Genomic DNA, 21,057 nt, shown 5'->3' with positions numbered 1-21,057 from the left:
CAGTTACAGTCACCAACGCTCTGCATAACATGAAAACAGCTCTGCTCGGGCAAGTCAAATGGTCTCTCATTTGTGTCTGGAAGTAGCTAGCAAGCTAGCCGACTTTGGGTGCGTTTGTAAATTGTGTCAGAGTGCGCTCTGGGTCATTCGTAAATGCAGATCATTGTCAGATTGTCCGTATGTAAATTCCAGCCGTTTTCTAGTGTTCTGACCTCTCGGTGCTCTCGGAGAATTTACGAACACACCATAAATCAAAACGCGCATCGTGATCTGAGTGAGACCTGCTGCTCTGACGCTCTCAGATTTCAGTTTCCATTTAACCCATCTGAACAGTAGGCTAAAGTTCTCTTAATAACGTGCCATAAGCCTATTTGAAGTCCCAGTCTTGTGACTGTTGAATTAGTACAGCGCCTCAATCATCACACTGCTATCTGCTATCATAGCACTGCTATCATCCTCTTCTACCACTTGAACAAATCTTTACCAAACATTCATTTTTTTGGCCCTCCCTTCTCTTTATTTTCAACTCTCCATGTCGCAGCTTTTGTCTTATTGAATTAGACTTCGACGTTGTCCTTTTTTTCCCCTCCGTGGATCGACGTTAACTTGTTCTGCCCATTCCCAAAAGCATTTGGCGATTGGCATGTTTAGGTTTATGCAGTTTAGGTTTATGCAGTAATGCCAGAATAAAATAATACATGAAAACCTCAATGTAACCCATATATATATATATATATATATATAATTTTGCTTTAATTTAATTAACTTAAGGGGGCTGAATAATTTTGCACGCCCAATTTTTCAGTTTTTGATTTGTTAAAAAAGTTTGAAATATCCAATAAATGTCGTTCCACTTCATGATTGTGTCCCACTTGTTGTTGATTCTTCACAAAAAAAATACAGTTTTATATCTTTATGTTTGAAGCCTGAAATGTGGCAAAAAGTCGCAAAGTTCAAGGGGGCCGAATACTTTCGCAAGGCACTGTATATATATATATATATGAATTGCACAATAATTATACATTTCTGTATTTTTCACGGTATTGTTTTCTCTTTATTCAACCCTCCCGGCACCCACCCGCCCTTCATCCACACAATATTCCATGACCCTCAACCTGCTCGCCCCGTGGATATAACCGTGAGGACTGCGGGCTATGAGCCAACGTGCGCATCACTAGAACACAGTCGGCCGTCGGGGAAAGTGAATGAAGGCAGCCAGGACGAGACATTTTACTGACTCCCCATTCCAGGTGTTGCCTACAATGTCTAGGGGCTAGATGAAGGACGGAGGTCCGCCCCTCTTCTTCCTCTCTCCCTATCCCTCGATCCATCCCTACATCCAGGGTAGGGCAGGCTACAGGGGGCAGGGCTCCACTCGCAGGGGAGACCAGAGGGGAGGCGCATCGCCGGAGACCCGCTCAAACCCTCTCCTGACACAGACAGACGGACCGACGGACGGAGGCAGGAGGCATATGCTGAAGCAAACAGTTGTGCGCTCGCTCTCCGATGTGATCCGATTTCAGAAAAAAAAACGCAACTTTTTGGTTGCAAGACCCGCGGAGTTCTATTCCAAGACGGTGGATCCGTTTGTTTTCTTCTGTTATGCGAGTGGATTTTCTTTGGAAGGAATAACGTTTTTATTTGAATATAAACGATATTTTTTATAAACTATAAACTACTTTTTTTACCCCGTTATATCGAGCTGCAGTGAACTCCGGAAGAGTTGATAAGGACAGTCAGGATGTCCCATATCTCCGTCAACGACCACCTGGAGGGGATTCTATCAGACTTCGAAGGTAAGCGCCTCTCTGTCTGTCCCACGTACACTAATACACGTTCAAAACACAAAGCGGTTGAATCAACATAAAACTTCGTCTGAAGTGAATGGGATACATTGATGTTAACCTTTAGGCTACTTCAAAAGCACTCTGATTTTTACACTGCATTTTAGGGGGGGGACGTGCTTTGGGAAAGCGTCATAGAGAGGAAATGCAGTCCTCATATGTTTTCCTCCCTCCAGCAGAATCAGAGTCAGTGTAGTGTGTGATTAGTGTGTAATAATCAGACGGTACAGGAAGTCTCAGCAGGTATAGAGACAGGTTATGTCGGCGAAGCTACTCTGAAAACACTTTGCCTAGCTAACACAAATACTATTTTTCAAGTCAGAATTAGGCAGATCTGATGCAGAAAAATAAAGGGATTTATTGCCTACTTATTGCCTATATTTTTTTTATTTTTTTTAATTTTTTTAAAAGTAGTTTGTAGTTCTAATAGTTAGTTACACCGCTAGGTGGCAAAACAGTAATTGACTACTGAAAACACGCGCGAGATTATAATTGAGTTCAACAACAACCAAGCTACTTCAACATGTAGTTTAATGACGAGTTGAACTACATGAACCTCACCCCTTGGGGCAGCAGGTAGCCTAGTAGTTAGAGTGTTGGGTCAGTAACTGAAAGGTTGCTGGATCGAATCTCCGAGCTGACCAGATAAAAGAATCAGTCGTTCTTCCTGAAAAAGGAAGTTAAATCCACTGTTCCAAGGCCGTCATTGTAAATAAGAATGTGTTCTTAACTGACTTGTCTAGTTAAATAAAGGTAAAATAAACGTCCCAACTCACTTAGTTTAGAGGAGGAGTAGTGGGGCTCCTGACACAGTAGGAGCCCAGACCTACCAAACTTAACCCCCTGATCAACAAGACCCCACTCTAATAGGTCTGCTCTCTGACACAGGAGATAGATATATAGATCATGACACAAATATGCACTGCACCCCATATGTGTCTGCTCTGTAGTTGTGTTAGTGGGCTAATACACATCACTCTGTAGTTGTGTTAGTGGGCTAATACACATCACTCTGTAGTTGAGTTAGTGAGCTAATACACATCACTCTGTAGTTGTGTTAGTGGGCTAATACACATCACTCTGTAGTTGTGTTAGTGGGCTAATACACATCACTATGTAGTTGTGTTATGGGCTAATACACATCACTCTGTAGTTGTGTTATGGGCTAATACACATCAATCTGTAGTTGTGTTAGTGGGCTAATACACATCACTCTGTAGTTGTGTTAGTGGGCTAATACACATCACCCTGTAGTTGTGGGCTAATACGCATCACTCTGTAGTTGTGTTAGTGGGCTAATACACATCACTCTGTAGTTGTGTTAGTGGGCTAATACACATCACTGTGTAGTTGTGTTAGTGGGCTAATACACATCACCCTGTAGTTGTGGGCTAATACACATCACTCTGTAGTTGTGTTAGTGGGCTAATACACATCACTCTGTAGTTGTGTTGTGGGCTAATACACATCACTCTGTAGTTGTGTTAGTGGGCTAATACACATCACTCTGTAGTTGTGTTAGTGGGCTAATACACATCACTGTGTAGTTGTGTTAGTGGGCTAATACACATCACTGTGTAGTTGTGTTAGTGGGCTAATACACATCACTGTGTAGTTGTGTTAGTGGGCTAATACACATCACTCTGTAGTTGTGTTAGTGGGCTAATACACATCACTCTGTAGTTGTGTTAGTGGGCTAATACACATCACTCTGTAGTTGAGTTAGTGAGCTAATACACATCACTATGTAGTTGTGTTAGTGGGCTAATACACATCACTCTGTAGTTGTGTTATGGGCTAATACACATCACTCTGTAGTTGTGTTAGTGGGCTAATACACATCACTCTGTGGTTGTGTTAGTGGGCTAATACACATCACCCTGTAGTTGTGGGCTAATACACATCACTCTGTAGTTGTGTTAGTTGGCTAATACACATCACTCTGTACTTGTGTTAGTGGGCTAATACACATCACTGTGTAGTTGTGTTAGTGGGCTAATACACATCACTCTGTAGTTGTGTTAGTGGGCTAATACACATCACTCTGTAGTTGTGTTAGTGGGCTAATACACATCACCCTGTAGTTGTGGGCTAATACGCATCACTCTGTAGTTGTGTTAGTGGGCTAATACACATCACTCTGTAGTTGAGTTAGTGGGCTAATACACATCACTGTGTAGTTGTGTTAGTGGGCTAATACACATCACTGTGTAGTTGTGTTAGTGGGCTAATACACATCACTCTGTAGTTGTGTTAGTGGGCTAATACACATCACTCTGTAGTTGTGTTAGTGGGCTAATACACATCACTCTGTAGTTGTGTTAGTGGGCTAATACACATCACTCTGTAGTTGTGTTGTGGGCTAATACACATCACTCTGTAGTTGTGTTAGTGGGCTAATACACATCACTCTGTAGTTGTGTTAGTGGGCTAATACACATCACTGTGTAGTTGTGTTAGTGGGCTAATACACATCACTGTGTAGTTGTGTTAGTGGGCTAATACACATCACTCTGTAGTTGTGTTAGTGGGCTAATACACATCACTCTGTAGTTGTGTTAGTGGGCTAATACACATCACCCTGTAGTTGTGTTAGTGGGCTAATACACATCACTCTGTAGTTGTGTTAGTGGGCTAATACACATCACTCTGTAGTTGTGTTAGTGGGCTAATACACATCACCCTGTAGTTGTGGGCTAATACACATCACTCTGTAGTTGTGTTAGTGGGCTAATACACATCACTCTGTAGTTGTGTTGTGGGCTAATACACATCACTCTGTAGTTGTGTTAGTGGTCTAATACACATCACTCTGTAGTTGTGTTAGTGGGCTAATACACATCACTCTGTAGTTGTGTTAGTGGGCTAATACACATCACCCTGTAGTTGTGTTAGTGGGCTAATACACATCACTCTGTAGTTGAGTTAGTGAGCTAATACACATCACTATGTAGTTGTGTTAGTGGGCTAATACACATCACTCTGTAGTTGTGTTATGGGCTAATACACATCACTCTGTAGTTGTGTTAGTGGGCTAATACACATCACTCTGTAGTTGTGTTAGTGGGCTAATACACATCACCCTGTAGTTGTGGGCTAATACACATCACTCTGTAGTTGTGTTAGTGGGCTAATACACATCACTGTGTAGTTGTGTTAGTGGGCTAATACACATCACTCTGTAGTTGTGTTAGTGGGCTAATATACATCACTCTGTAGTTGTGTTAGTGGGCTAATACACATCACTCTGTAGTTGTGTTAGTGGGCTAATACACATCACTATGTAGTTGAGTTAGTGGGCTAATACACATCACTCTGTAGTTGTGTTATGGAACTCTTTGTCTTTGTCTTTTTCTCTCTCTCTTCATTCCTGGGCTCAGTTTAGACAGGTGTTGATTTGAGGCGCTAAACAAATTAGCTTAGCCTCTGGCTGGCCTGTGATATAGTCAGTGATTACATGTGTGTTGTAGTGTGTGTTGTAGAGTGTGGAACAGCACTCCCCTGTTTCCTCTGAGTTAGGTGTCACAGTGGAACAGCACTCCCCTGTTTCCTCTGGGTTAGGTGTCCCAGTGGAACAGCACTCCCCTGTTTCCTCTGGGTTAGGTGTCACAGTGGAACAGCACTGCCCGGTTTCCTCTGGGTTAGGTGTCCCAGTGGAACAGCACTCCCCTGTTTCCTCTGGGTTAGGTGTCACAGTGGAACAGCACTCCCCTGTTTCCTCTGGGTTAGGTGTCCCAGTGGTACAGGACTCCCTTGTTTCCTCTGGGTTAGGTGTCACAGTGGAACAGCACTCCCCTGTTTCCTCTGGGTTAGGTGCCACAGTGGAACAGAACTCCCCTGTTTCCTCTGGGTTAGGTGTCACAGTGGAACAGCACTCCCCTGTTTCCTCTGGGTTAGGTGTCACAGTGGAACAGCACTCCCCTGTTTCCTCTGGGTTAGGTGTCACAGTGGAACAGCACTCCCCTGTTTCCTCTGGGTTAGGTGTCACAGTGGAACAGCACCACCCTGTTTCCTCTGGGTTAGGTGTCACAGTGGAACAGCACTCCCCTGTTTCCTCTGGGTTAGGTGTCCCAGTGGAACAGCACTCCCCTGTTTCCTCTGGGTTAGGTGTCCCAGTGGAACAGCACTCCCCTGTTTCCTCTGGGTTAGGTGTCCCAGTGGAACAGCACTTCCCTGTTTCCTCTGGGTTAGGTGTCACAGTGGAACAGCACTGCCCTGTTTCCTCTGGGTTAGGTGTCACAGTGGAACAGCACCACCCTGTTTCCTCTGGGTTAGGTGTCACAGTGGAACAGCACTCCCCTGTTTCCTGCCACCCTAGACCCACTTCAATTTGTATAACGCCCCAACAGGTCTACAGATGACACAATCGCCATCACACTGCACACTGCCCTATCCCATCTGAACAAAAATAATACCTATGTAAGAATGCTGTTCATTGACTACAGCTCAGCATTCAACACCATAGTTCCCTCTAAGCTCATCATCAAGCTGGAGGCCCTGGGTCTCAACCCCACCCTTTGCAGCTGGGTCCTGGACTTTCTGACGGGCCACACCCAGGTGGAGAAGTTAGGAAACAACACCTCGACTTCACTGACTCTCAACACTGGGGCCCCACAAGGGTGTTTGCTCACCCCTCTCCTGTACTCCTTGTTCACCCATGACTGCGTGGCCACGCACGCCTCCAACTCAATCATCAAGTTTGCAGACGGCACATCAATAGTGGGCTTGGTCACCAACAACGACAAGACGGCCTACAGGGAGGAGGTGAGGGCACTTGGAGTGTGGTGTCAGGAAAACAACCTCTCACTCAATGTCAACAAAACAAAGGAGATGATCGTGGACTTCAGGGAACAGCAGAGGGAGCACCCCCCTATCCACATCGAAGGGACAGTAGTGGAGAAGGTGGAAAGTTTTAAGTTCCTCTGCATACACATCACAGACAAACTGAAATTGTCCATCCACACAGTGTGGTGAAAAAGGTGCAACAGCGCCTCTTCAACCACAGGAGGCTGAAGAAATTTGGCTTGTCACCTAAAACCCTGACAAACTTTTACAGATGCACAATCGAGAGCATCCTGTCGGGCTGTATCACAGCCTGGTACGGCAACTGCTCCGCCCACAACCGTAAGGCTCTCCAGAGGGTAGTGAGGTCTGCACAACCCATCACCGGGGGCAAACTACCTGCCCTCCACGACACCTACAGCACACGATGTCACAGGAAGGCAGAAAAGATCATCAAGGACAACAACCACCCGAGCCACTGCTTGTTCACACCGCTATCATCCAGAAGGCGAGGTCAGTACAGGTGCATCAAAACTGAGACTGAGAGATTGAGAAACAGCTTCTATCCCAAGGCCATCAGACTGTTAAACAGCCACCACTAACTCAGAGAGGCTGCTGCCACCTTGAGACCCAATCACTGGAGACTTTATTAAATCGGTCACTAGTCACTTTAAACAACACCACTTTAAATAATGCCACTTTAATAATGTTTACATATCTTACATTACTCATATCACATGTATATACTGTATTTTATACCATCTATTGCACCTTGCCTATGCTGCTCGGCCATCGCTCATCCATATGTACATATTCTCATTCACCCCTTTAGATTTATGTGTATTAGGGAGTTGTTGGGGAATTGTTAGATTACTTGTTAGATTTGTGTGTTTTAGGTAGTTGTTGGGGAATTGTTAGATTGCTTGTTAGATATTACTGCACTGTTGGAACTAGAAGCACAAGTATTTTGTTACACTCGCATGAACATCTGCTAACCATGTATATGTGACCAATACAATTTTATTTTATTTGATTTAATCAATAGGAGGTGAGATGTAAAACTGGCCTTAGATCAGTTTATGGGGTCAACCAAGAGAGTTGACCCTGCTATTCCTTAATTGATAGATGACAGTCCTTCTTCCTAAACCTAATAAGCATAGCCAGGCTAAACCTAATGAGGTTTGCTCATTTAAAATCGTTGGCAAATGTTAGTCTCTGCTAGCGTGATGCTAATAGCTAAAGAGTAAACAGATCAGAGGTTGGGTAGCAGGCCAGGCTAAGCTAGGCTAAGCTAGGCTAGGCTACCCCCCCTTAGTTACAACAACACACAAGGCTACATCTGTCTCTACTGCTGTGGACTCATCTCTTTGAACACAGGCACGCATGTACACACACACACTCTCGCTTTCTCTCTCTTTCTCTCTCTCTCTCTGTCTCTCCAGAGGCCAAATTGTCCGGTCTTCTCCTATCCAACAGATGTTTCAGATCATTTCACTTTGCCTCCTTGTTTGGTGGCCATGTTTATTTGAATGGAGAGATACAAACTCTGTCTTCAACTCAACGATCTCTTTTAGAACCAGTTTAAACACTCGTTCTTTCTCCTCAACGATCTCTTTTAGAACCAGTTTAAACACTTGTTCTTTCTCCTCAACGATCTCTTTTAGAACCAGTTTAAACACTTGTTCTTTCTCCTCAACGATCTCTTTTAGAACCAGTTTAAACACTCGTTCTTTCTCCTCAACGATCTCTTTTAGAACCAGTTTAAACACTCGTTCTTTCTCCTCAACGATCTCTTTTAGAACCAGTTTAAACACTCGTTCTTTCTCCTCAACGATCTCTTTTAGAACCAGTTTAAACACTCCTTCTTTCTCCTTAACGATCTCTTTTAGAACCACTGCCAACATACATTCTTTTCTCCTCTGTGTGGTGTGGTGTGTGGAGTCCCAGCCAACTAGGTATACCGTGTCAGATGAGATGCGACAACCTCAAATTCAATTTGTTGACAGGGAGCCATTGTGGTGCTGACTGCTGTGGCTGTAGCTGAGCATGAGGGGCTGTTCTGTCTTGTGCCCAGTCCAATTAGTAACCTGTTCAATCACATGTATGTCCCCCAGGCAGGGGGAAACATGTGACTCAGGGTAGAAGTAGCAAATGTTCATCAAGATTGTTCAAAGGTTTAAAAAAACGATTTAAATAAATGCAACAGTTGGACAAACTTTTAGAATGTTTTTAAATCCAACAGATATTAACTGAATTATAGCACGTAAAAAACATTGTACTGGCACGGACAAATAAAGAAAGGCGTTCTGGCATTTTGGTGAAAAATCCTGTTTCCATTTTTTTGGTAAAATTTCAAAAAAATGTCTTCTTCTAATGCGGTCATTTTTTTTCATGTTATATCAGGTATTGTTTTTATACTTTGTGATAAGATAAAGATATATGTGCCTTATTTGCATATGCTATACAGTGCCTTCAGAAATGATTCACACCTCTTAACTTTCTCAACATTGTGTTGTGTTACAGGCTGAATGTAACATTTATTAAATTGTGATTTTTTTTGCAGGGGGGGGGGGGGGTCAATGGCCAAATATCCCATAATGTCAAAGCGGAATTGTTTTTTCCCAGAATTTTTACAGATCAATAAAAAAAAAAATGTAGAGCTGAAATGTCTTGAATATTCAACCTCGTTGTTATGGAAATGCCTAAATAAGTTCAGGAATAAAAATGTGCTTAACATGTCACATAATATGTTGAGTTGACTCACTCGTGTGCAATAATAGTGTTTAACATGAGTTTTGATTGACTTCCTGAGCAGTGAATTTCAAACACAGATTCAACCACAAAGACTGGGGAGGTTTTCCAAAGAGATGGTTCTACCCCTGATGGTAGATGGGTGAAAAAAATACATAAAAAGCAGACATTGAATATCATGGTGAAGTTAGTCACACTTTTGGATGGTGTATCAATACACCCAGTCACTTCAAAGATACAGACGTCCTTCCGAACTCAGTTGCCGGAGAGGAAGGAAACCACTCAGGGATTTCACCATGAGGCCAATGGTGACTTTAAAACAGTTACAGAGTTTAATGGCTGTGATAGGAGAAAACTGAGGATGGATCAACAACATTGTCGTTACTCCACAATACTAACCTAATTGACAGAGTGAAAAGAAGGAAGCCTGTACAGAATAAAAATATTCCAAAACATGCATCTTGTTTGCAACAAGGCACTGTAGTGATACTGCAAAGAATGTGGATAAAGCAATTCACTTTTTGTCCTCAATACAAAGTTTTATGTTTGGAGTAAATCCAATACAACTCATGACTGAGAGCCACTGGCCATATTTTCAAGCATAGTGAGGTGCTGCATCATGTTATGGGTATGCTTGTAATTGTTAAGGACTGGGGAGTTTTTCAAGACAAAAGATCAACTGAATGGAGCTAAGAAATGACAAAATCCGAGAGGAAATCCCCTGGTTCAGTCTGCTTTCTACCAGACACTGGGAGATGACAAACACAATAACCTAAAACACAAGACCAAAGCTACACTAGAGTTGCTTGCCAAGAAGACATTGAATGTTACCGAGTGGCCGAGTTACAGTTTTGACTTAAATATTCTTGAAAATCTATGGCAAGACCTGAAAATGGTTGTCTAGCAATGATCAACAGCCAATTTAACAGTAAATGATAATGGGTAAATGTTGCACAATCCAGGTGTGGAAAGCTGGAAAGCTCTTAGAGATTTACCCAGAACGACTGGAATCATTGGTGCTTCTACAAAGTATTGACTCAGTGGTGCGAATAGTTACGTATGTAAATGAGATATTTCTGTATTATCAAGTATTGTGTATAGATGGATGAGAAAAATATATATTTAATCCATTTTTTGAATTCAGGCTGTAACACAGGATTTAACACAACGAAAAATGTGGAATAAGTCAAGGGGTATGAATAATTTATGAAGGGTATATTTGCAGTCGTGAATAAATTAACATAAAGTGGTGGAACAGGACCAAAAACCTGCTACCTGCACTTACCTGTCTAGACTGACTAATTCATTTTGTTTTTGTCACTTTCTCTTGCATAATTCAACAGGTGTCAATAGCAGGATTACCATGCAATTTAAAATTTCAGTTCCTCCCCTTCCTGAAGGACATTAAAGGGGAATGGAAACACTAGGATTCAGAACAGCTGCTTTCAGTTCCTCCCCTCCCTGAAGGACATTAAAGGGGAATGGAAACACTAGTCCCTCCCCTTCCTGAAGGACATTAAAGGGGAATGGAAACACTAGTCTCTCCCCTTCCTGAAGGACATTAAAGGGGAATGGAAACACTAGTTCCTCCCCTTCCTGAAGGACATTAAAGGGGAATGGAAACACTAGTTTCTCCCCTTCCTGGAGGACATTAAAGGGGAATGGAAACACTAGTTCCTCCCCTTCCTGAAGGACATTAAAGGGGAATGGAAACACTAGTTCCTCCCCTTCCTGAAGGACATTAAAGGGGAATGGAAACACTAGTTCCTCCCCTTCCTGAAGGACATTAAAGGGGATTGGAAACACTAGTTCCTCCCCTTCCTGAAGGACATTAAAGGGGAATGGAAACACTAGTCTCTCCCCTTCCTGAAGGACATTAAAGGGGATTGGAAACACTAGTCTCTCCCCTTCCTGAAGGACATTAAAGGGGATTGGAAACACTAGTTCCTCCCCTTCCTGAAGGACATTAAAGGGGAATGGAAACACTAGTTCCTCCCCTTCCTGAAGGACATTAAAGGGGATTGGAAACACTAGTTCCTCCCCTTCCTGAAGGACATTAAAGGGGAATGGAAACACTAGTCCCTCCCCTTCCTGAAGGACATTAAAGGGGAATGGAAACACTAGTCCCTCCCCTTCCTGAAGGACATTAAAGGGGAATGGAAACACTAGTCCCTCCCCTTCCTGAAGGACATTAAAGGGGAATGGAAACACTAGTCCCTCCCCTTCCTGAAGGACATTAAAGGGGAATGGAAACACTAGGATTCAGAAAGGCAGCTCACTGGAACTGGTAAGTGTTTCCATTCCCCTTTAAGATCACGACTCTACAAGGAACTAGGGTGTTATCTGTGTGTGTGTGCGTGGGTAAGACTGTGTTCATGTATCTGCACTGATCTGAAAAGAGAGAGCAAACAATGTATTGCCCAGTGTATAAAAGCCATAGGATGGATGAGAGGAGACCGGGTGTTGGTAACCTGATCTTAGACCGGTTGTTAGGGTCAACCTGGAATTACTGAAGCTAGGTCTATACCAAAATGGCATCCTAACAACACATCTGCCACGCTAATCCTCAACACGGGTGCCCCTCAGGGGTGCGTGCTCAGTCCCCTCCTGTACTCCCTGTTCAATCATGCCAGGCATGACTACAACACCATCATTAAGTTTGCTGACAACACAACAGTGGTAGGCCTGATCACCGACAATGTTGAGACAGCCTATAGGGAGGAGGTCAGAGACCTGGCCGGGTGGTGCCAGAATAACAACCTATCCCTCAATATAACCAAGACTAAGGAGATTATTGTGGACTACAGGAAAAGGAGGACCGAGCACGCCCCCATTCTCATCGATGGGGCTGCAGTGAAGCAGGTTTAGAGCTTCAAGTTCCTTGGTGTCCACATCACCAACAAACTATCATAGTCCAAACACACCAAGACAGTCTTGAAGAGGGCACGACAACGCCTTTTCCCCCTCAGGAGACTGAAAAGATTTGGCATGGGTCCTCAGATCCTCAAAAATTTCTACAGCTGCACCATCGAGAGCATCCTGACTGGTTGCATCACTGCCTGGTATGGCAACTGCTCGGCCTCCGACCGCAAGGCTCTACAGATGGTAGTGCGTACGGCCTTGTACATCACAGGGGCCAAGCTTCCTGCCATCCAGGAACCTCTATACCAGGCGGTGTCAGAGGAAGGCCCTAAAAATGGTCAAAGACTCCAGCCACCCTAGTCATAGACTGTTCTCTCTGCTACCGCACAGTAAGCGGTACCTGAGCACCAAGTCGAGGTCCAAAAGGCTTCTTAACAGTTTCTACCCCCCCAAAGCCATAAGACTCCTGAACAGCTAATCAAAGGGCTACCCAGACCCCTGTTTTACTCTGCTGCTACTCTCTGTTTATTATCTATGCATAGTCCCTTTAATTCTACCTATATGTACATGTACATATTACCTCAATTACCTCGACTAACTGCTACCCCCTTGCCTAGTTAAATAAAGGTTAAATAAATAAAATATATTTATAGCCTCTCTACTGTTATTTTACTGCTGCTCTTTAATTATTAGTTATTTTTTACTTATCTATTTTTTCGTTAACATTATTTTTCTTAAAACTGCATTGTTGGTTAAGGGCTTGTAAGTAAGCGTTTCACTGCAAGGTCTACCTACACCTGTTGTATTCATCATTTCACTGTGAGGTCTACTACACCTGTTGTATTCAGCATTTCACTGTAAGGTCTACTACACCTGTTGTATTCAGCATTTCACTGTGAGGTCTACCTACACCTGTTGTATTCAGCGTTTCACTGTAAGGTCTACTACACCTGTTGTATTCAGCATTTCACTGTAAGGTCTACTACACCTGTTGTATTCAGCGTTTCACTGCAAGGTCTACTACACCTGTTGTATTCAGCGTTTCACTGTAAGGTCTACTACACCTGTTGTATTCAGCGTTTCACTGCAAGGTCTACTACACCTGTTGTATTCAGCGTTTCACTGCAAGGTCTACTACACCTGTTGTATTCAGCATTTCACTGTAAGGTCTACTACACCTGTTGTATTCAGCATTTCACTGTAAGGTCTACTACACCTGTTGTATTCAGCATTTCACTGTAAGGTCTACTACACCTGTTGTATTCAGCATTTCACTGTAAGGTCTACCTACTCCTGTTGTAGTCAGCATTTCACTGTAAGGTCTACTACACCTGTTGTATTCAGCATTTCACTGTAAGGTCTACTACACCTGTTGTATTCAGCGTTTCACTGCAAGGTCTACTACACCTGTTGTATTCAGCATTTCACTGTAAGGTCTACTACACCTGTTGTAGTCAGCATTTCACTGTAAGGTCTACTACACCTGTTGTATTCAGCATTTCACTGTAAGGTCTACTACACCTGTTGTATTCAGCGTTTCACTGTAAGGTCTACCTACACCTGTTGTATTCAGCGTTTCACTGTAAGGTCTACCTACACCTGTTGTATTCAGCGTTTCACTGCAAGGTCTACCTACACCTGTTGTATTCAGCGTTTCACTGCAAGGTCTACCTACACCTGTTGTATTCATCATTTCACTGCAAGGTCTACCTACACCTGTTGTATTCAGCGTTTCACTGTGAGGTCTACCTACACCTGTTGTATTCAGCATTTCACTGTAAGGTCTACTACACCTGTTGTATTCAGCATTTCACTGTAAGGTCTACTACACCTGTTGTATTCAGCATTTCACTGTGAGGTCTACTACACCTGTTGTATTCAGCATTTCACTGTAAGGTCTACTACACCTGTTGTATTCAGCATTTCACTGTAAGGTCTACTACACCTGTTGTATTCAGCATTTCACTGTAAGGTCTACTACACCTGTTGTAAGTCAGCATTTCACTGTAAGGTCTACTACACCTGTTGTATTCAGCGTTTCACTGTAAGGTCTACTACACCTGTTGTATTCAGCATTTCACTGTGAGGTCTACTACACCTGTTGTATTCAGCGTTTCACTGTAAGGTCTACTACACCTGTTGTATTCAGCATTTCACTGTAAGGTCTACTACACCTGTTGTATTTGTGACTAATAAAATGTGATTTGATTTGATTTAATCCCTATATCGTGTACTACTTTAGACTAGAACCCATAAGGCTAAGTAGTGCACGATGTAGAGAATAGGGTGCCAGTTGAGATGTACCCTAAAGCAGGGTAAAGGGAAGCTGGAGGGGCAGAGGTGGGAAGTAATCTGATTCTGGACCTGTAGCTACTGCTGGGGGTCATGGCTTAAGGGTTGTCAGGGCGATGCCAGTCACTTCCTGGTACTAAACCTTAGTAGAGTCCAAGACCCCTGGTGATCACAGACACACACACACACACAGTCATTGTACCAAACCACACAGAGCCAGCCCAGTCCCATGACTTACTGACCCGGTGACTAGGTAGTTTACTGAGACAACACATCCCAGCTGTCCAGCTGCTGAGGCCTGCTGCCGTAATGCTGGCTGGAATGTAGATGAGGAGGGGGGAGATGAAGAGGGATAGTGTATATGTGTGTGTGTGTGTGTATATATGTGTGTGTCGGTGTGTGTGAAGAGGCCTGAGATTACCTTGTCCCGTGACCTGTTCCTTCCTGTCTCACCCCAAAACACTAATCTCTCACACACACACGCACACGCACACACACACACTCACACGCACACACACACACACACACACACCCCAGCTTTTGGTTCTCATGATGAATGCCGGTTAACACAGTGGCAAACAGGTACACCGTCACACACACAGACACACACACACACACACAGACACACACACACACACACACACACACACGCAACCCGGCTTTTGGTTCTCATGATGAATGCCGGTTAACACAGTGGCAAACAGGTACACCGTCACACACACACACACACACACACACACACACACACACACACACACACACACACACACACACACACACACACACACACACACCCACCCAACCACATACACACACACACAGACACCCACACACACCCAACCACATACACACACACCCAACATCATACACACAGACACACACCCAACCACATACACACAGACACTAACAGGTACAGCACGGCGCTGCCAAGTTGTTCATCCATTAAAGAGAGGCATTTGGCAGGACATCAGTGATCCGTACCCAGTGAACCGTACCCAGTGCTCAGACATGTAGCAGAGAAATAATGACCCTGAAAAAACACTGAATACACACTCTGGAAAACACACACTCAAAAAACACACACTCTGGAACGGTGAGAGAGAAGGGAAAAGTACTTCCAGTAAGTCTGAGAAGACGGGCCTCATGCCAACACTTCACAAATGATTCCTTATTTAACTCTCTTCTTTCCAACACTTCACAAATGATTCCTTATTTAACTCTCTTCTTTCCAACACTTCACAAATGATTCCTTCTCAACTCCCATCCAACACTTCACAAATGATTCCTTCTCAACTCCCTTCCAACACTTCACAAATGATTCCATCTCAATGTAATGAACACGATGGGAGACAGAGAGCTGGCAGCAGGTGTTTATTGTAAAGGACCACAGGAGGAGGCAGGTATCTGGGTCCAGGGGCAGGCAGAAGGTCATACACAGGAGGAGGCAGGTAGCTGGGTCCAGGGGCAGGAGGTCATACACAGGAGGAGGCAGGTAGCTGGGTCCAGGGGCAGGCAGAAGGTCATACACAGGAGGAGGCAGGTAGCTGGGTCCAGGGGCAGGCAGAAGGTCATACACAGGAGGAGGCAGGTAGCTGGGTCCAGGGGCAGGCAGAAGGTCATACACAGGAGGAGGCAGGTAGCTGGGTCCAGGGGCAGGCAGAAGGTCATACACAGGAGGAGGCAGGTAGCTGGGTCCAGGGGCAGGCAGAAGGTCATACACAGGAGGAGGCAGGTAGCTGGGTCCAGGGGCAGGCTGAAGGTCATACACAGGAGGAACTTAACTCCTTTCCTTGAAATAATCACTGATCTAACTCTTTTTTTAATAAGACAAATATTTAACCTTTATTTATCTATGCAAGTCAGTTAATAACAAATTCTTATTTACAATGACGGCCTACCGAGTAACAGTGGCTTAACTGCCTTGTTCAGGGGCAACAGGACAGATTTTGACCTCGTCGGCTCTGAAGGAGGGGAGATAAGAAGCTCTACATGGAGTGTGTAGTTGAAAAGCAGCTGGTTCTAACTAGATAGATATCATCACATCAGAGCAGCTGGTTCTAACTACATAGATATCATCACATCTGAGCAGCTGGTTCTAACTACATAGATATCATCACATCAGAGCAGCTGGTTCTAACTACATAGATATCATCATATCAGAGCAGCTGGTTCTAACTACATAGATATCATCACATCAGAGCAGCTGGTTCTAACTACATAGATATCATCACATCAACACAGCTGGTTCTAACTACATAGATATCATCACATCAACACAGCTGGTTCTAACTACATAGATATCATCACATCAGAGCAGCTGGTTCTAACTACATAGATATCATCACATCAGAGCAGCTGGTTCCAACTCAATAGATATCATCATATCAGAGCAGCTGTTCTAACTACATGGATATCATCACATCAGAGCAGCTGGTTCTAACTACATAGATATCATCACATCAGAGCAGCTGTTCTAACTACATAGATATCATCACATCAGAGCAGCTGTTCTAACTACATAGATATCATCACATCTGAGCAGCTGGTTCCAACTACATAGATATCATCACATCAACACAGGTGTTCCAACTACATAGATATCATCACATCAGAGCAGCTGGTTCTAACTACATAGATATCATCACATCAGAGCAGCTGGTTCTAACTACATAGATATCATCACATCAGAGCAGCTGTTCTAACTACATAGATATCATCACATCAGAGCAGCTGTTCTAACTACATAGATATCATCACATCTGAGCAGCTGGTTCCAACTACATAGATATCATCACATCAGAGCAGCTGGTTCTAACTACATAGATATCATCACATCAACACAGCTGTTCCAACTACATAGATATCATCACATCAACACAGCTGGTTCTAACTACATAGATATCATCACATCAGAGCAGCTGTTCTAACTACATAGATATCATCACATCAGAGCAGCTGGTTCTAACTACATAGATATCATCAGAGCAGAGCAGCTGGTTCTAACTACATAGATATCATCACATCAACACAGCTGGTTCTAACTACATAGATATCATCACATCAGAGCAGCTGGTTCTAACTACATAGATATCATCACATCAGAGCAGCTGGTTCTAACTACATAGATATCATCACATCAGAGCAGCTGTTCTAACTACATAGATATCATCACATCAGAGCAGCTGTTCTAACTACATAGATATCAGAGCAGCTGGTTCTAACTACATAGATATCATCACATCAGAGCAGCTGGTTCTAACTACATAGATATCATCACATCAGAGCAGCTGGTTCTAACTACATAGATATCATCACATCTGAGCAGCTGGTTCTAACTACATAGATATCATCACATCAGAGCAGCTGGTTCTAACTACATAGATATCATCACATCAGAGCAGCTGGTTCTAACTACATAGATATCATCACATCAACACAGCTGTTCCAACTACATAGATATCATCACATCAGAGCAGCTGGTTCTAACTACATAGATATCATCACATCAGAGCAGCTGTTCTAACTACATAGATATCATCACATCAGAGCAGCTGGTCCAACTACATAGATATCATCACATCAGAGCAGCTGTTCTAACTACATAGATATCATCACATCAGAGCAGCTGGTTCTAACTACATAGATATCATCACATCAGAGCAGCTGTTCCACTACATAGATATCATCACATCAGAGCAGCTGTTCTAACTACATAGATATCATCACATCAGAGCAGCTGTTCCACTACATAGATATCATCACATCAGAGCAGCTGGTTCTAACTACATAGATATCATCACATCAACACAGCTGGTTCTAACTACATAGATATCATCACATCAGAGCAGCTGGTTCTAACTACATAGATATCATCACATCAGAGCAGCTGGTTCTAACTACATAGATATCATCACATCAGAGCTGCTGTTCTAACTACATAGATATCATCACATCAGAGCAGCTGTTCTAACTACATAGATATCAGAGCAGCTGGTTCTAACTACATAGATATCATCACATCAGAGCAGCTGGTTCTAACTACATAGATATCATCACATCAGATCAGCTGTTCTAACTACATAGATATCATCACATCAGATCAGTCGTACCACATCAGTGTTGACTTTAGGGGAGGGAGGATTCTGTTTCTAAACTATGGAACACTACCTAGTGATACAGGGGTTCTCTCTCAATGTGTGTTCCTGGGATTCTTCACATCCTCTCTCCCTATTGGACAAGGAGGTCCAAGGTCCAATGACAACGAGGTAGGAAGAGGATGCAAGGAATCAAGGAACAAATGATTGAGATCAGATATTTATTAATCCTTTAGCACAACACAGCAGAATCCAATAATCAACTCATCATGGAGCTTCATTTGTGGAGTCAGGTGTGTAGTGTTGGGACCTAAACAACATGTACCTCTCTACTAGTAGAATCAGGTGTGTAGTGCTGGGGCCTAAACAACATGTACCTCTCTACTAGTAGAATCAGGTGTGTAGTGCTGGGGCCTAAACAACATGTACCTCTCTACTAGTAGAATCAGGTGTGTAGTGCTGGGGCCTAAACAACATGTACCTCTCTACTAGTAGAATCAGGTGTGTAGTGTTGGGACCTAAACAACATGTACCTCTCTACTAGTAGAATCAGGTGTGTAGTGCTGGGGCCTAAACAACATGTACCTCTCTACTAGTAGAATCAGGTGTGTAGTGCTGGGGCCTAAACAACATGTACCTCTCTACTAGTAGAATCAGGTGTGTAGTGCTGGGGCCTAAACAACATGTACCTCTCTACTAGTAGAATCAGGTGTGTAGTGTTGGGACCTAAACAACATGTACCTCTCTACTAGTAGAATCAGGTGTGTAGTGCTGGGGCCTAAACAACATGTACCTCTCTACTAGTAGAATCAGGTGTGTAGTGCTGGGGCCTAAACAACATGCACCTCTCTACTAGTAGAATCAGGTGTGTAGTGCTGGGGCCTAACAACATGTACCTCTCTACTAGTAGAGTCAGGTGTGTAGTGCTGGGGCCTAAACAACATGTACCTCTCTACTAGTAGAATCAGGTGTGTAGTGCTGGGGCCTAAACAACATGTACCTCTCTACTAGTAGAATCAGGTGTGTAGTGCTGGGGCCTAAACAACATGCACCTTTCTACTAGTAGAATCAGGTGTGTAGTGCTGGGGCCTAAACAACATGTACCTCTCTACTAGTAGAATCAGGTGTGTAGTGCTGGGGCCTAAACAACATGTACCTCTCTACTAGTAGAATCAGGTGTGTAGTGCTGGGGCCTAAACAACATGTACCTCTCTACTAGTAGAATCAGGTGTGTAGTGCTGGGGCCTAAACAACATGCACCTCTCTACTAGTAGAATCAGGTGTGTAGTGCTGGGGCCTAACAACATGTACCTCTCTACTAGTAGAATCAGGTGTGTAGTGCTGGGGCCTAACAACATGTACCTCTCTACTAGTAGAATCAGGTGTGTAGTGCTGGGACCTAAACAACATGTACCTCTCTACTAGTAGAATCAGGTGTGTAGTGCTGGGGCCTAAACAACATGTACCTCTCTACTAGTAGAATCAGGTGTGTAGTGCTGGGGCCTAAACAACATGTACCTCTCTACTAGTAGAATCAGGTGTGTAGTGCTGGGACCTAAACAACATGTACCTCTCTACTAGTAGAATCAGGTGTGTAGTGCTGGGGCCTAAACAACATGTACCTCTCTACTAGTAGAATCAGGTGTGTAGTGCTGGGGCCTAAACAACATGTACCTCTCTACTAGTAGAATCAGGTGTGTAGTGCTGGGACCTAAACAACATGTACGTGTTCTAATGGTTTAGTCTAGGACTGAGCGTTGGACAATCTGATCCTAGATCTGTTGCTAAAAGGCCTTCTGTGATAATAAGAATCTTTGCTATTATACCCCTCGGGGACTTTTATCTTGGAGTAGAGGCACAGTGATGTAAGTGTCCAAGTGTTCAATTCACAACCAAGGTGCTCTTTAAGTGTGTGTGTGTGTGTGTGTGTGTGTGTGTGTGTGTGTGTGTGTGTGTGTGTGTGTGTGTGTGTGTGTGTGTGTGTGTGAGCGTGCCCCAGGCAGTATGTCCTGGCTCTTATTTCCAGCCCTACGACATTGCAAAATGGCCGCTCGGAATTTCACTTCCAGGTGTGCTCTGGTGAGAGAAGGGGATGTTTACAGGTACACAGAATGGCACGTGTGTGTATGTGTGTGTGTGTATGTGTAATTGAGTGTGTTTGCACGTGTCAGCATGGGTTTAGGTGTGTGTGTGTGTGTGTGTATGTGTGTGTGTGTGTGTGTGTGTGCCAGCGTGTGTGTGTGTGCTGGTAATAGTATTGGGGTCGTCAGAGAGTATACCTCCATGGAATGTTGGAGGAGAGGGGGAGTCGGTGTCGCGACAAGCCCAGACACGTGCCTCTGTGCCTGCATGTCCACGGGACGGCGCTCCTTTAGCAGGTCTGGTGCCCTGGAGGAACCATGTTTGGATCCCAACACATCATGTCACATCTA

General features: G+C 43.8%; 1 protein-coding gene across 1 annotated transcript in view; it reads left to right on the top strand.

Moving 5' to 3' along the window:
• The first annotated feature begins 1,376 nt into the window (after positions 1-1,376).
• LOC118938378 (neuronal-specific septin-3-like) overlaps positions 1,377-21,057 on the top strand; it is a 182,279-nt gene continuing 162,598 nt past the window's right edge. The window contains exon 1 of the mRNA XM_036942107.1: positions 1,377-1,796. Within this exon, the coding sequence (XP_036798002.1) occupies positions 1,742-1,796 (55 nt within the window). The 5' untranslated portion in view covers positions 1,377-1,741. The remainder of the gene's footprint in view (positions 1,797-21,057) is intronic.

Source organism: Oncorhynchus mykiss, chromosome 13, assembly GCF_013265735.2.
Source record: "Oncorhynchus mykiss isolate Arlee chromosome 13, USDA_OmykA_1.1, whole genome shotgun sequence".
In the NCBI taxonomy this organism is placed as follows: Eukaryota; Metazoa; Chordata; class Actinopteri; order Salmoniformes; family Salmonidae; genus Oncorhynchus; species Oncorhynchus mykiss.
Note: the sequence above shows the minus strand (reverse complement) of the source record. Positions and strands in the feature narration are given on the sequence as shown.